Here is a 14023-nt window from a genome sequence, read left to right on the forward strand (position 1 = left end):
TATAAACTCTCCTGGTGTGTCGCTGCAGAGGTTTGATGAAATTGTACTTCTATTTTTTCCTCTTGAGTGTGCAAGCAGGAGAGTGAGTGTAAGAGAGTTTGAATTTTTTAAAAGGTATTTTCAGGATGTAGGTTGCGGGGGCTGAGTGTTGCTGCCAAGTTGACACTATTTTGATACATGCTCTGCTCTTTTCGCTCTCTGTTATTACATTAACTTCAGTTTAATTTAGTTGACTGTTAAGGAAACAACCCATATCCATATGAAACCTAAAAGCACTAGAGATTACTGTACCTGCATTCTTCATCATAGAGAGTTTCTTCTCTATTACCAAATAGCTTAGATAGGCACCTAACCTGAAATGCAGCCCGTTAGTATTTCATGTCTTCACAGAACAGAGCTTGACAGTGGTGCCTCTGTCTTAGAAGCTGTTGTTTCCCAGATTTCAGAACTAAGTTAGAACATTAAAAGTATAACATTTATACATTATATATTTACACCACCTAACCCAGTTATTAAAATTGCACTTTTCAGCACAGCATTTCATGTTTAATATAAATGTGTTCTGCTTTTTGCCCTCATAATAACTCCATCGGGTCCATTTCTTCTGTCTCTTTCATCTCCCACAGCCACTGTCAACCATTTCACAGGGATTGTGTATCAGAGTGTATTGCTGTCTCAGAAGCAACCAGTCAGGACTGTCAGCATGGATGAGTCTGTTCAGCCCAACACTTCTCCTGCACAGTGGCCAGGTAAAATCATTCTTAATAGATGCATTTGTTGCGTGAATTAAAAGAAACACTTTTTTTCACTTTTTTCAACAGCTTAGGAAACTTCATCTCCAAGCTTTCATTCCTACTGAAGACTGAAATAGTTAAAAACAGGTTGTGAATGTATAGTCTCATTTTAAATAAAGGTCCAGTGATTTATTTATTTTTTAGCAAACCCAACTCTAACACGAGTAAATGTTGCATGTGGTGGGGACTATATTCATCTGCAGATTAATACACATTTTGTGCACATGTTTATTATAAGAGGCATGTCACTCAGTGACAAGTCAATACTGTGACTCACTGATTCTCTCACTGTTTCAAGATCAGTTGAGATCTATAGCACCAAAGAATATGCTATATCAGGATGTGGCTATGCAGAAATGACTTGTTAGCAGGATCACTTGTTGATTTGGATCTTTTCATGGGATGTGTTACCAAGAAGAGAAATACAGAATATTGTTACACGTATCCTTCAATCAAATCTTTGAATGTTGTCCACAATAAGGTGACATACAGTAGATAAAATATTCTACTTTTCTGTTCCTCAGATGCAAATAGAGTTCATGTTGTCAGGGTTAGGGTTGCTTCTGTGTGTTTTTTTTTTCTGCATTAGTTATTGACTCAGCCAGCACAGTACTTTGGTGAACTTCTAAAAATTATGAGTCTTGTACTTGACACACTTTAAGTTCTTCTACAGATGCTGCAGTCTTTCTTCTTCTTCCTACACATCCCTCTCTCCAGGTATCGCCTCTCTGATTCGTCTCTTGAGCTCGGCAGGCGAGGAGAGCCAGCCAGGCTTGGCTGTGCTGCTCTGTGAGATCCTGACTGCTGTCTTCCTCAGTCTGTTTGTTCACGGCATGGCCACTCACTCCAGCAACGAGCTGTTTCGCATCGTGGCCCACCCTCTCAACAGCAAGCTTTGGGTGACGGTGTTTGGAGGAGGCGCTCGGACCCCTGTCATAGAGAAACCTAACAGCCCAGCAAGAACACCCCCACCAGGTGATTGTTTTTGGATTATCTGGTTTTCTTTCTGATGACCCGCCTGAGTGGCTGCCTCTCTGTGTGAGGTTTGGCTTTTGATGGTGACCCAGTAGCTAAATCAAATCAGTCCTGCTACATTAATTGGGTACCCATCTGTAGGTCATGGAGGAATCCATCAACCTATTAGTGTAAGAGCTGTTTCCCTCACACTCTGTCTGTGCTACTCTCTCATGGTTGGCAGAAGAAATGATGGTGATGTAATGCAACTGTAACTCCTGTTTATTTTGCAGATTTAGGCATTTTGGATTACTTGTTTGTTGTTTGTTTTGTTCTTTTATGTTTCAATATTTAAATGTGATGTAATTGTCATTAGCTAAGAGTATATCAGCCTTGGCATATGTTATTTGTAAAATGCCCTTGTGATGGCAGCTGAAATCATAGATAAAGTATTTCAACAAACACTTTCCCCTGACACCCCAGCCTCCCCGAGTGGCTCAGACAGGAAGTCCAGGCGATTCAAGCTTCTATCATCACGCAGTGGATCCAAAGAGGAGTCTGGGATAGAGCGGGAGGGGCCAATCAGTCCTAAGCATGTCCCTGTAGTAGAACAAGAAGCCACCTCCATCTTTAAAGAACGATTTGTCCCTCCAGAGCTCAGTATCTGGGATTACTTTATCGCCAAGGTAAAAAAAAATAAATCAATCAAAAAATTTAAAAATCTGTTAAAACATGGTCATTTCACTGTCTACTCCTTCTCTTTCCTCTCTGTGTTTAGCTTAAGTAACTTGGCTTTGCACTGGGATAATGTTTCATATTCAGGATTATAGTTTGTGATGGAAATACACATAAAGTATCAACCTGTACTAAAGCTGACTGTTATTGTGTCTTTTAGCCTTTCCTGCCACCTTCTGAAAACAGAATTGAGTATGACTCTGAGGAGAGCCAGGGCAGTCAAGATGAGGACGAAGATGATGATGAATTTGAAGATGTGTTTGACCCCAACTCCCCACAACGAGAGCATTCGAACCACAATTCGTACAGGTAATGACACAGCAGTGATTGGATATTACTGCAAACTCATCTTCACCTTATTTTCAATCTACCTAAAGTAAACCTGCATGTCTGTTCACTGACTTTGTATTCAGCTGGACTGCCTCTAAATTTTGCTCCATGTTCAGTCAGAAAACATCTTTATGGTTCCAGTTTTTTTAAAAGCAGCTTTGAACCCATCTAGAGTGTTTATGTTGAAAGTCATAATCTGGTTTGTAATGGCTTCTTCTCCTCCCAGTTGGTGTTTAATGCGTCTGGCAATGGTTCAGCTGGTGTTGGTCAAGCTCAAGTCCTTTTATCCAATGGCAGGATATGATCTATTAGGTAAACACTGAAATACATCACACACACTCTGATGTACTAACATCTAGGATGTAGATAAGTGCCGCCTCATTTCTCACTGCCTGTCTAAGCTAATCTTATTGCCTTCTTGTTTGTGTGTGCCTGCCTCTGTTCAACACAGATCTGCCTGTGGGCTCTCCTCTGTGTCACGCTGTGCTGAAGACGCTGCAGCGCTGGGAGCAGGTGCTGCAAAAAAGGCTGGAGATCTTCGGGGGCCCCCCTTCCAAATACATCTCCACACACCTCCAGGACGAAACATCCACACCTGGCCCTGCCCTGCTCAGACACAAGGTCCTATTTGAACCGTCTAACACCCCATTCAGGTACTACCATGAGCTGGGGATCAGCAAAGCTAAAAAATGTTCAGGAGAATTTTCATTTATTTAATTATTGTGTGTTATAAATTGAATTTGAAATTTTTCAGCCTTAGCATGTTTGTTGATATACATGTAATTATTTAATTAGTGCCTTAAAAAAGTGTGTACACAAAGTACTTGAGTTATCCTCTACAGTATTGCTTCAAGCCTGCAGATGCACTGTTCAGCTTCTACACATCATGAATTAATGTTAACATGATGCTGTTCTGCTGATTACAGTTTGCCTCCAGTACTAAATGATCTGTACAGCACATACATATCACAGACCCACAGTTATATCCCTGTGCAGGTTGACCCCCATAGATTTCCACATGGACTGTATAGTGTGTACTGTAGGGATTTATTGTTCTTGGAGGAACAACACTGTGCATGTGCATTTGATGTGTCTTGCCTTAAGCACTAGATATGTAAAGTTTTTAGATCAGCACCAGTGGCACAAATCAGAAGTAATCTTTTTTCACATTTAGTTGTGCTTCAGTGAACTGATACAACTGATTTAATGAGAATTACTGTGAATATGCAAGAGATGTTTTATTTTTTTCAGGACTAACCACCATTCAGCGCTGCCAGTGAAACGTTTGTGGCAGTTTCTGGTCAAACAGGAAGAAGTGCAGGAGACTTTCATTCGAAACATCTTCACCAAGAAACGGGACCCGAATGAGGTATGCCATGTTTGCACCATGGCAACCCACTGCATGAGCTGCCTTTATGTTGCACAGCTAACACACTGTATTATTGTCACTGAATAACACATTAACTATTTTGTTATGATTAAAATCCACAGCACATTTCTGTATTGACCCCCTAGGCAAACTACATCATTATTGCTTTTACATCTCTTTTGGCGCATTTGTGCTTTTTTTTTTTTTTTTGTTTCGCATGCCAACCACACGTATTATTACTGCCTGCAGTTGCATGATGATGCTTTTAATTTTATTCAAATAATTACACCCTGTTGGGTTAACATCACAGTAATTCAGTTTCTGTGTGTGTTTGCATGGTTCATCACTGGTTGTTGTTGTGTGTTGTGTGTGTGTTTTGTGTGTGTGTGTGTGTGTGTGTGTGTCTGCCCCGTGCTGCTTCCCCCCAATCATTAAAGTCGGTTGAGGACCAGACTGACAATATGAAATGTTCAGGGATGGACGAGACAGGAAGCAATCAGGTACTGCTACTTCACATAAATTATTGCTTATGGTGTTGGAGTGGGATGGACAGGGTATCAAACCTTAGAACCTCAGTTCCTTTTGCAATGCTTCTAAATCTCTCTTGTTGACATTCTATGATCAGATATTGCCTGAATTTGACATAAGTTTTATTGTAATTTGAAGGTGTATTCTATTTAGGTAATGTTTGCGTGTGGCTGCTTGTGTTAAGGCCACATAAAACACGTTTAGCTTTTATTTTAAAAAAATACACATTTATGTTACACAAAATAAAGTATTGCATTGGCACTGATATTTAAAGTTTTCACTCAGCCTATGAGTGAGACAAACATTGCTGTGATTGATAATGGGAAATAATAATCCTCCCAATTAACCATCTTGCAAGTAAAACAATGCCATTTACTTGTTTTTATAGCATTGAAAACATACCTCTTATCTCACATTCAGAAAAATCTTTTTGATGACTTTGGTCATAATTGACAAAAAGGAATGGTTTTTCATACTGTATGGTTAGTCCCACAGTTTACCAGCACGTTAACTTGGCATTTGATAGTCTGTGATGCACCAGAGCATCACTCTGAAGGCGGTGTCAGTATCACACCAGATGAGTCTAAATCATAATGTTTTCAAGAACCCGTCTGCACTACAAAATGGCATTGTTTTATTTGCAAATTTTTGTAGCATGTTTATAAAATGTGTGACGTTTCCATCAAAAACAAAGGTACTTCTGATTTGACAAGACCAACAAGTAAACAGTATCATACTCCAAACCTTATGAAACTTCACATCACCATACTGTAGTGTGGGTGGCACAAACTGTACTGTTGATTAGATATGGGAACATGCACATCATGTGACTTGCATTTGCCTTCTACAGTAGAATAGTAAATGTGTCTGTCACATATAATCTAAGAAACATGTAATAAAATTGTGATCTTGACAGAATTACAGTACACGTTTTTTCAAGGCCATGAACTGTGAATGTTTTATTTTAATATTTTAATCTTACATTTAGCTGTCTAAATATTCATGTCAATGTGAATCATAAATCTTAAATTACACTGTACACTGATGCTTCATAGAGGTTTTCTAATCCTCTGGCTCTCACTGTGCAATCTGCCACGTTACAGCTACTCCATTTGGCTCAGTGTTAATTAACCCAGTCTCTCAGTGGACAAGCTATGAAGCTGAATAGCTCCTGAAAAATGGGCCCAACACTGTCGCAGTGAATCTGCGTCCCACAGGGATTATGTGCTCCTGTGAAAATGGCAAACCACCATATTTAGATTTCTGCAAGTCTAGTTTTACTTTATTCCATCTGACAGAAAAAGACATGGTCTTTTCCCCTTGAATAAATGCAGTGAAGACACTAATTCAATCTCATGCTAAAAGGATGCTTGTCTCATTTTGAGTAAGTTTGGCATCAAAATGTAACATCTCTATACAATATGCAGAGCTGCAGTCCAGCATATTCTGGTACTGCATACATCCCATAGGGCCTTTATGGTACAGTGTGTGCTTGTGCTCATCGCTCAAGGGTTGCTGAGCTAATGCTATCTAATGGCACTAACCCAGTTATGTTGGCTGCTGCTGTAGTTAACAGTGTGGCCTGATGCACCTCACATGTCCTTTCCTAACTCCTAAAGGCAAGACAAACAAATACATAGAGTGCAGAGAAAGCGAAGAGTAAGCCCAGGCAGAGCCTTGGTTCTTTTACAACATTAGCTCCATTATCTTCTACAGCAAATAATTTGACACTTACAGTATATATCAACCCCTCTCATGGATTTTGTCATGTCATTGGTTCAGTAGCATGAAGGGAAATGCATCTGAAGTCATTGCTTTTATTTGTCTGCAGGAAATGTTTTAGTAATGTTTCAGCTATAATGATGAAATCTCCATGGTGGTGATTTATTTGTGTATGTGTGTTTGTGTGTGTGTTTGTTCCTCTGTGCAGACTGAGTCAGATCTGGGCTGCCCCGGAGGAAAGGCACGCATCATCCACAAGGAATCTGACATCATCACAGCCTTTGCCATCAACAAGGTATAAGTCTTTTACACAGATGTCACTGAACTGTTTTTGTGAACTATTGTGAACTGTTTCTCACAATACACTGTGAGAAAAGCACAGGTCGTCATCAGTTTATCAATCTGTTGGGCCTGTACTGGTCTGTTTATTTAAACCTCAGAATGTCCACCTCCAGTATATGATTCAATCAGGCATTTTTCGTAGTCAGTGGGAAAACATTAAATATATGCGGTCAATTCTTACTTGTATCTATTGGAAAACTACAAACAAAAAATGGAGCTTCAAATTTTGAAAGTTTAATCTACTTTTTAAATTGTCATTTAAGCATCTGTGGGAGTTGATTCTCTTCTAGCTATGAATCTTACCTTCAGAGATTTCCTTTGACAACATTTAAAGCTAAACTAATAAGTATTTTTATATCAGCAGTCTGTCAGATGTTGATGTCATTCATGAAAGTGGTTGCCTATAGTGATAAACCCACAGGAGAATTATTACCTAACTTAGTGAAAAAGCAGGACCCAACAGCAGACAATTTAGCAACTAGCTTTTGAACACAGTAGAGCATGTAACAGGTAAAGAGCCAGATATTCCCCACAGGAGTTGATGGAGACCACAAACAGATTTTAAAAAAAGGTGAATATTGGATTAGGAACACAGAATAAATGTTAATGTTGCCTCATGTCCGCTTGAAGTGCAAATAGGCAGATGTTTGCTAACACATTTGCCAGTTGAGCTTGTCGGTGTTGTGTGTACCGAAGTCACAAAAATATGAATCACTACTGCTTTAAGTAGTTGTAGCTCAGCTGTGCAGAGTAACACTAATGATATAAAAATGAATGAATTTCATTGAATTTGAATGCAAATTTAAATAAACTGGTGGACTAAAAAAATGAATTTCAAGTCGTAGCTACACTTTGACAAATACACCTTCAAATTGAGAACACACAGTTCAAATTCAGGACAAATATCAAATTCTTTCGGCAAGTGGCAAAACTCTTACGCCATATTCTAGCCCCTTTGATGTCCTGTGTTTTCTTTGTTTGATATAGGAAGAGGTTCACACTGTGATACTCTCAGTTTAGTGCATTTATTAATTTAAAGGGAAGCAGTAGTGCTGATCAAAAGAAGGTGCACTTCAGGTCATCATTAAAAGCAAAAAGTTGGATGGTTGTGACCATAGGCGAGATATAGTTGGAAAAATTCTTTCTCTCACTATTGCGGATCTAACTTTTCAAATTTTGCACATGCATTAAGCTTTACCCTGCTCTCCCTACCCCTACCCCTACTCCCTCTTTGTCACACATTTCTCCCTTTCTCCATTTCCTGTCTCTGTCTGTCTTCCAGGCAAATCGGAACTGTTTAGTCATGGCCTCCACCCATGACATTCAAGAGCTGGATGTGTCATCCATCTTGGCCACACAGATCTTGACATGGATCGATGATGATGAGGCTGAAGCCAAAGGGTAAGAGAGCAATCTGTGTGTGTGTGTGTGTGTGTGTGTGTGTGCGCTTGTGTGCGTGTGTGCATGTGCGTGTGTGCGCGTGTGTGCGCGTGGTGTGTGCGTGTGTGTGTGTGTTGTGTGTTTGTGTGTGGATACTGTACTTGATGAGGCCAACAGCTCAGAGTTCATCTAGAGTAACATCAACTCACCTTTTCACCCTCATACCAATAGCACTAAATAGAGCGTGGGTGTGGGACAGTGCGGTTGTGTGGGTGGTGCACATGCATCTGCGGTCTGTCTATTTGTATGGCTGTGCAACATAATCCATATGTATTTGTGTGTGGCTGCTTCTTATGGGTATTATTGTAGAATCTCAGAACAAGGGCACTCTCTGTCAGTATTTGTTCTTATTCTTGTTTGAATAGCTTACTGAATGTATCCAATGCTAAGATAAGGTAAAATAATAAGGTAATTCTGACTGATTTAAGTTAGTTTTTCCCTGTAAGAATGATTAATCTTACTTTTCTTTTTGAAATCTGCAAGTTTGTCCTGCAAACTGAACAGTTCTGATCTGTCTCTGTAATGAACTAAATTGTGATGACATGATAATATATGTCTAAATATATGTTGTCTTATTCTGGCTGTAGTGTTGGAGGCGATGACTTCCTGGTGGTCCATGCACGTGATGATTTTGCTGCCCTCCATGGCACCACACCATACACCCACAGTAGCCCTGGCACACCCATCAATATGCCGTGGCTGGGAGGCCTGCAGACAGGCAGGGGCGCATCTGTGGTGAGCTCTAAACCTATATTTGTATGTAGTATACAATATCTGAATCAGTAAAAGTTGTCTGGTGAATGCTCACAAAAGACTAGGTGCTGCTCACGGTACTGACATACTGTATATTGGGGAGAAGATGACTACACTTAGTGCTTAGTGTGCGCTCATTTCTTTTCTCAGAATGAGGTCATATCTGAGCCATTTGTTTGTCCCACCCCTCTTGTTCTGTTGAATTGTTTCCCTGAATTATTTTCCTTATCTCTGTCTTGGATTTAAGGACCATAACCTTAAATCTGCTGTGTGTTTTCAGCCATTGACTGCAAATTGTTTATATGTTTCATAACTGCCAACAATCTTCCAAAGCAGTTAAAACGATTTGATTTTATAATTTATCTTTGTTTAGGCTCAGTGTGCCAAAAGCGTCATGGCTGCTAGCATTAGTTTCCCTCATTGACTTACAAAGGAACTAAGATGTTGTCGACTGGTACAGCTTGTGAGCCCAACTCTCTGTCACTTTATCCTGTTTTTATGGGAAAGTCTGTAAAAGCTGTTTTTCTAAAGCAGAGAAACTTGGCGTTAGCCGCTGGGAGAGAGATTGATTTGGTTCTGGTGGTAGCAGTGTCTTTGAATGGAGCAGTAGTGAGTCATGTTTGTTGATATTAACCAGTTTGCTCATTGCTCTTGATATGCAGACTGGACAGTGAGATCTACTCTGCATCGTAATTATTTTACCAACCAGTCAGGCAGTTTGGAGCCGAATACATTTACGGACAATAATAAATAAAATTGCTGGCAGACGTTGCTGTTGTTGTCACCACCAGTCATAATGCAAGACAGAAAATAGTAACTGAGATACAGTATATTAAGGTGATTTATCCTATATGATGATAGTACAACCATCAATTTGTGCTGCAGCTTATATGCTGTATTAAATATATCTTTTGGCAGCATGAGATTAGAACATTTCTGACCTTTAAATGGTTTAAACTTACAGATAAGCCACTTTTCGACATGTACCCTATCAAGTAAATGTTATATCATTCTTCTCTTTTACATAAAAGTTAACAGCAATCTTACTAGATCAGACCCAGTGACAGCTGTTACTCAAACCTGAATTGAATGCAGTCACACTAACATGAAGGTTAAATAGGCACAGAGAGCAATAAAACACATCTTGTTCACTTGAAGAGCAATGTAATAAATGTATCACTTTATTCTTATCTCTCAGTAACAAAGGCAGTAAAATCAGTTAAATAAACCATGAAATGCTGTGAATTAGCCTCTTTTAATTTTGACAGAAACTGAATTTATCAGCACAAGGTCTGCGAAATATGAAGTGGGAACAGATTTTGACACAAGCTCTTGCCGTCTGTGTTTTCAATTCACCATAACAACTGCGTGACTGACAAAAACACTTCACATAGAGCATGTGAGAAAATGGGAATTATAGTCCCAGTTTAACATTTGTTCATTCTATACTTGGATACACTTGGATATTATAAAATAGGCAGCAAAAATTTTAAATAAAGTATGTATTCAATGGGAAAATTAAAAAAAAAAAAAATATATATATATATAAATATAAATTGAACAAATTATACTTTAAAATCAATCACTGATGCAGCCAACACAAAGCACTCTTGTCCCTTCATATTCTTACTTTGTCACTTTCTCTTTCTGTAATGGTCCTGAATAAACCCACAACAAACACCATAAAGTCAGCAACATTGGGTATTCCTTGCTAAAATGTTAAATGGCTGTGCAGTATTATGTAACTCTGTACTATTATACAGTATAGCAGTGTACTTGTCCCTGTTGTAAAAATTCACTGTTTACCATAATGAAGCTCTGCATTGTTTTCTGCTAACTTTGGCTAAGAATCTTCTCCTCCCTCTCTTCACTTTTCTTCTCCCAGATGATCAAGAGAAATATCAATAATGTGAGAAGAATGACCTCACATCCCACACTGCCTTACTGTAAGTACAACTCTAATGTCTGTCAGTAGAATAGAGGAGTATTTGTCTCTTAAAGGTGCTATTCAGACATCATATTTTTCATGTTAAAAAGGGCCTTCAGGGGATGATTACATCACCCAAAAAGGTTCTCTTATGTAGATGTTTAGTAAGTTGCAAAGTTTATTTTTTCTGGTCCCAGTGCTGCTGTTGATTTAGAAATGGCTGAGTGAGCCCTACTTGTTACAACCTTGTATTTTCCAGTCAAACTACAGAGCTGGGGATTCACTTTTGAGGTGTTTGGGTGGAATAATTCCCAGCAGATTGTAAGAACGGCTATTGAAGTGTATGTGTGTGAAATAAACCGTTACCTTTGTCAATTATAAAACAGATGATTTTGGGAACAAAGAAATGCCAAAACCTCATGTTGGGACCAGAGCGCTCATAAAGATGCACTGGAAAACGAGCCAAACTGATGTCACGTTTAGTTTTTTTTCTGTCTTATAGACCTGACAGGAGCTCAGGATGGTAGCGTGAGGATGTTCGAATGGGGTCACTCCCAGCAGATCATCTGCTTCAGAAGTCCAGGCAACTCCAGAGTCACCAGGATACGATTCAACCACCAAGGAAACAAGGTTACAAAGCCACACACACACACACACACACACACACACACCCTTTATGAACAGGGCAATTGAACACTTAGAACAGTTAACTACCACTATACAGATGTCAAAGTATTCTTGGGTTTGCTGCATGACTGCACTATGATGTGAGCCTGTCAAATTCAGCAACATTTTCACACTCCCTCTCACAACTTTGCCAACCAGGCATGAACCACAGTGGGGAGTTTGTCTTCAGCACACATTGTTCTTCAGCTGAGTGATTCAACCGCTCTGAACTCAGGCACTTGCCTCAAGCTAATAATTTTCTCAGATGGTGCCTCTCCTGTGCCAGTATCTTATCTGCCTGCTCTGGCCAAAGGAGTGAAATATGCTTAAAGAAAAAATGGCAAGACAGGACATGCAGAGCTCTTGATTTTAGTTATGGGGCACTTCAACTTAGAAGGCTGTTGACGTGTTATGGGACATGATTTGAGCATGGTCCAAATCAACTGAAGGGATTGATGGTTCTCAGTTGTGTGCAAATACAAGAGGAGCACCCAACAACATGGTTTTGTCTATCTGATGTAAAATAAAGGACAACTCTAATTTTATTTCAGCAGAGTCTCATAACTGCTCTCTGAATGTTTTGTGTAGTTCGGTATCGTAGATGCTGATGGAGGTTTGAGTCTCTGGCAGACCAACACAAGTGGTAATGCTCCCAAACCATTCCTGGTAAGAAACTTTAGAGTTGATTAATGTGCTACTTCTTCTTTTTCCAGCATGCTTGTTTTTATTTTTATCTGTCTAGACCACCTTAGTGTCCTCTTTTTCCTTCCTGTCATTCTCATTTTTGTTTTCCTCTTCTCCCGCTTCTCTATTGCTGTCACTATTACTAACCATCTTCATTGTTTCTCTCTGCCAGACGTTGCAGTGCCACAACAAGACAGCTCATGACTTTGTCTTTGTGGGCTCCTCCTCCCTCATCGCCACTGCGGGTCTTTCAACAGACAACAGGTACAAGAGACTCCAAAGGGGAATTTCATCTCCCATCGTCTTCAAAAATTGTCCTCCCACTTGAATCCTGTGCCATGAACATCTAATTAAATGCTGAATCCTTTCCATTCAACTCCACAGTACTGTGGCCAACAGGAATAATGATATCCTTTGATTAAAATGTTGGAATGAAAAGTAATTTGGTTATTTTTGACTCCACAGGAACGTGTGTTTGTGGGACACTCTTGTGACTCCTGCTAACAGCCTTGTACATGGTAAGACACAAGAAAAACATTTCTCTTGAATGACAGCCTCCTATGACATTTTACAACATCTTTAGAGCTGAGTTGGTTCTTCTTTAAGCAAAACCAGCAGAAAGTGCATGTTTCCATCCTCTCAAATGTAAATATCTGCTGGTTTTCTTAGTCTCCTGTAACAGTCAACTAAATATATTGTGGACAATTGGTCAGACAAAAGAAATCAAACAATACTTAAAGATGTCAGCTTGGTCTCTGAGGCACTCTCTCTCTATTTTCTAATATTTTATAGACCAAATAATTAATCATGGAAATAACTACCAGTTCAATAAACGATGAAAAGGATCATTAATTGAAGCCCTAAATATTGTTTCCCCATATTTCTTCTCCTCCCTGCTTACCTCTTTTTTCTCCACTCTTAATGCATCTGTCAATCCTGCCCTTTCCCCTCTTTTTTCCCCCATGTCATCCTAAATGTCTCATCTTCCCTATTTCTCTCTGTCTCCTCAGCTTTCTGTTGCCATGAGTCGGGCGCTACTGTGCTCGCGATGGCCCCCAGGCAGCAGCTGCTTATCACAGGTGGGAGGAAGGGCTGGATCAGCGTCCTGGAGCTTCCCCACAGGCACCAGCGCCAAAGCTTCCAGGCCCACGACTCACCGGTCAAAGCGCTGGCTGTTGATCCAATTGAGGACTGTTTTATCAGCGGATCAGCAGAGGGCAACATTAAGGTACCCTGACTGTCCTCTCTTTTGTTATTTTACATTCCCATGTTAATTAATGCAATTGTTGAATAAATATTAAATTTGGCTATATTCCATATGGGGGATTAGGGAGTTTGATAAATATTTTTTTGAATATGTGAATATTTATTAGTATTTGTTGATGGCTTTTAAGGTCAGTTGAAAATGGAAAGCAGACAGTTTTCTCTGTTGGAGAATCTCCCACCAAGGATGAGAATTTTAAGTTCTCTGAAGTTCTGTGACTTTTTTTTTTTTAAGTCATTAATTTTGTATGAGAGCCTCACTGGGAACAGTGATTCTAAAAACTCAAAACTTGGGTTATGAAAACAGTTTTGATCATTTCCTCTGCACAAAGTAAAGTCGGCCCTGATAAAACAGTTCTGCAGGGCGTTTGGCACCCAGGTGTGAATGTCTCTGCCTCCTTCTGCGTATCTACAATCAAATGACTGTTGCGTTTATCCATGGAGACAGTAAGCCCCATCAAAGTCAATTGAAACCAATGTCACACTTATGATTAACCACCTGCTCGGGACAATAGT

General features: G+C 39.6%; 1 protein-coding gene across 1 annotated transcript in view; it reads left to right on the forward strand.

Moving 5' to 3' along the window:
- Positions 1-14023, forward strand: part of LOC108882134 (dmX-like protein 1) — a 52253-nt gene that overhangs the window by 32977 nt on the left and 5253 nt on the right. Inside the window, 16 exon segments of the mRNA XM_018674453.2 lie at positions 627-749; positions 1512-1769; positions 2232-2434; positions 2644-2792; positions 3040-3125; positions 3265-3466; positions 4065-4182; positions 6641-6727; positions 8057-8175; positions 8802-8949; positions 10853-10913; positions 11397-11524; positions 12149-12226; positions 12417-12508; positions 12710-12762; positions 13255-13472. Coding sequence (XP_018529969.1) covers positions 627-749; positions 1512-1769; positions 2232-2434; positions 2644-2792; positions 3040-3125; positions 3265-3466; positions 4065-4182; positions 6641-6727; positions 8057-8175; positions 8802-8949; positions 10853-10913; positions 11397-11524; positions 12149-12226; positions 12417-12508; positions 12710-12762; positions 13255-13472 — 2123 coding nt within the window.

The sequence above is a fragment of the Lates calcarifer genome, linkage group LG13, assembly GCF_001640805.2.
Source record: "Lates calcarifer isolate ASB-BC8 linkage group LG13, TLL_Latcal_v3, whole genome shotgun sequence".
NCBI classification, from domain to species: Eukaryota; Metazoa; Chordata; class Actinopteri; family Centropomidae; genus Lates; species Lates calcarifer.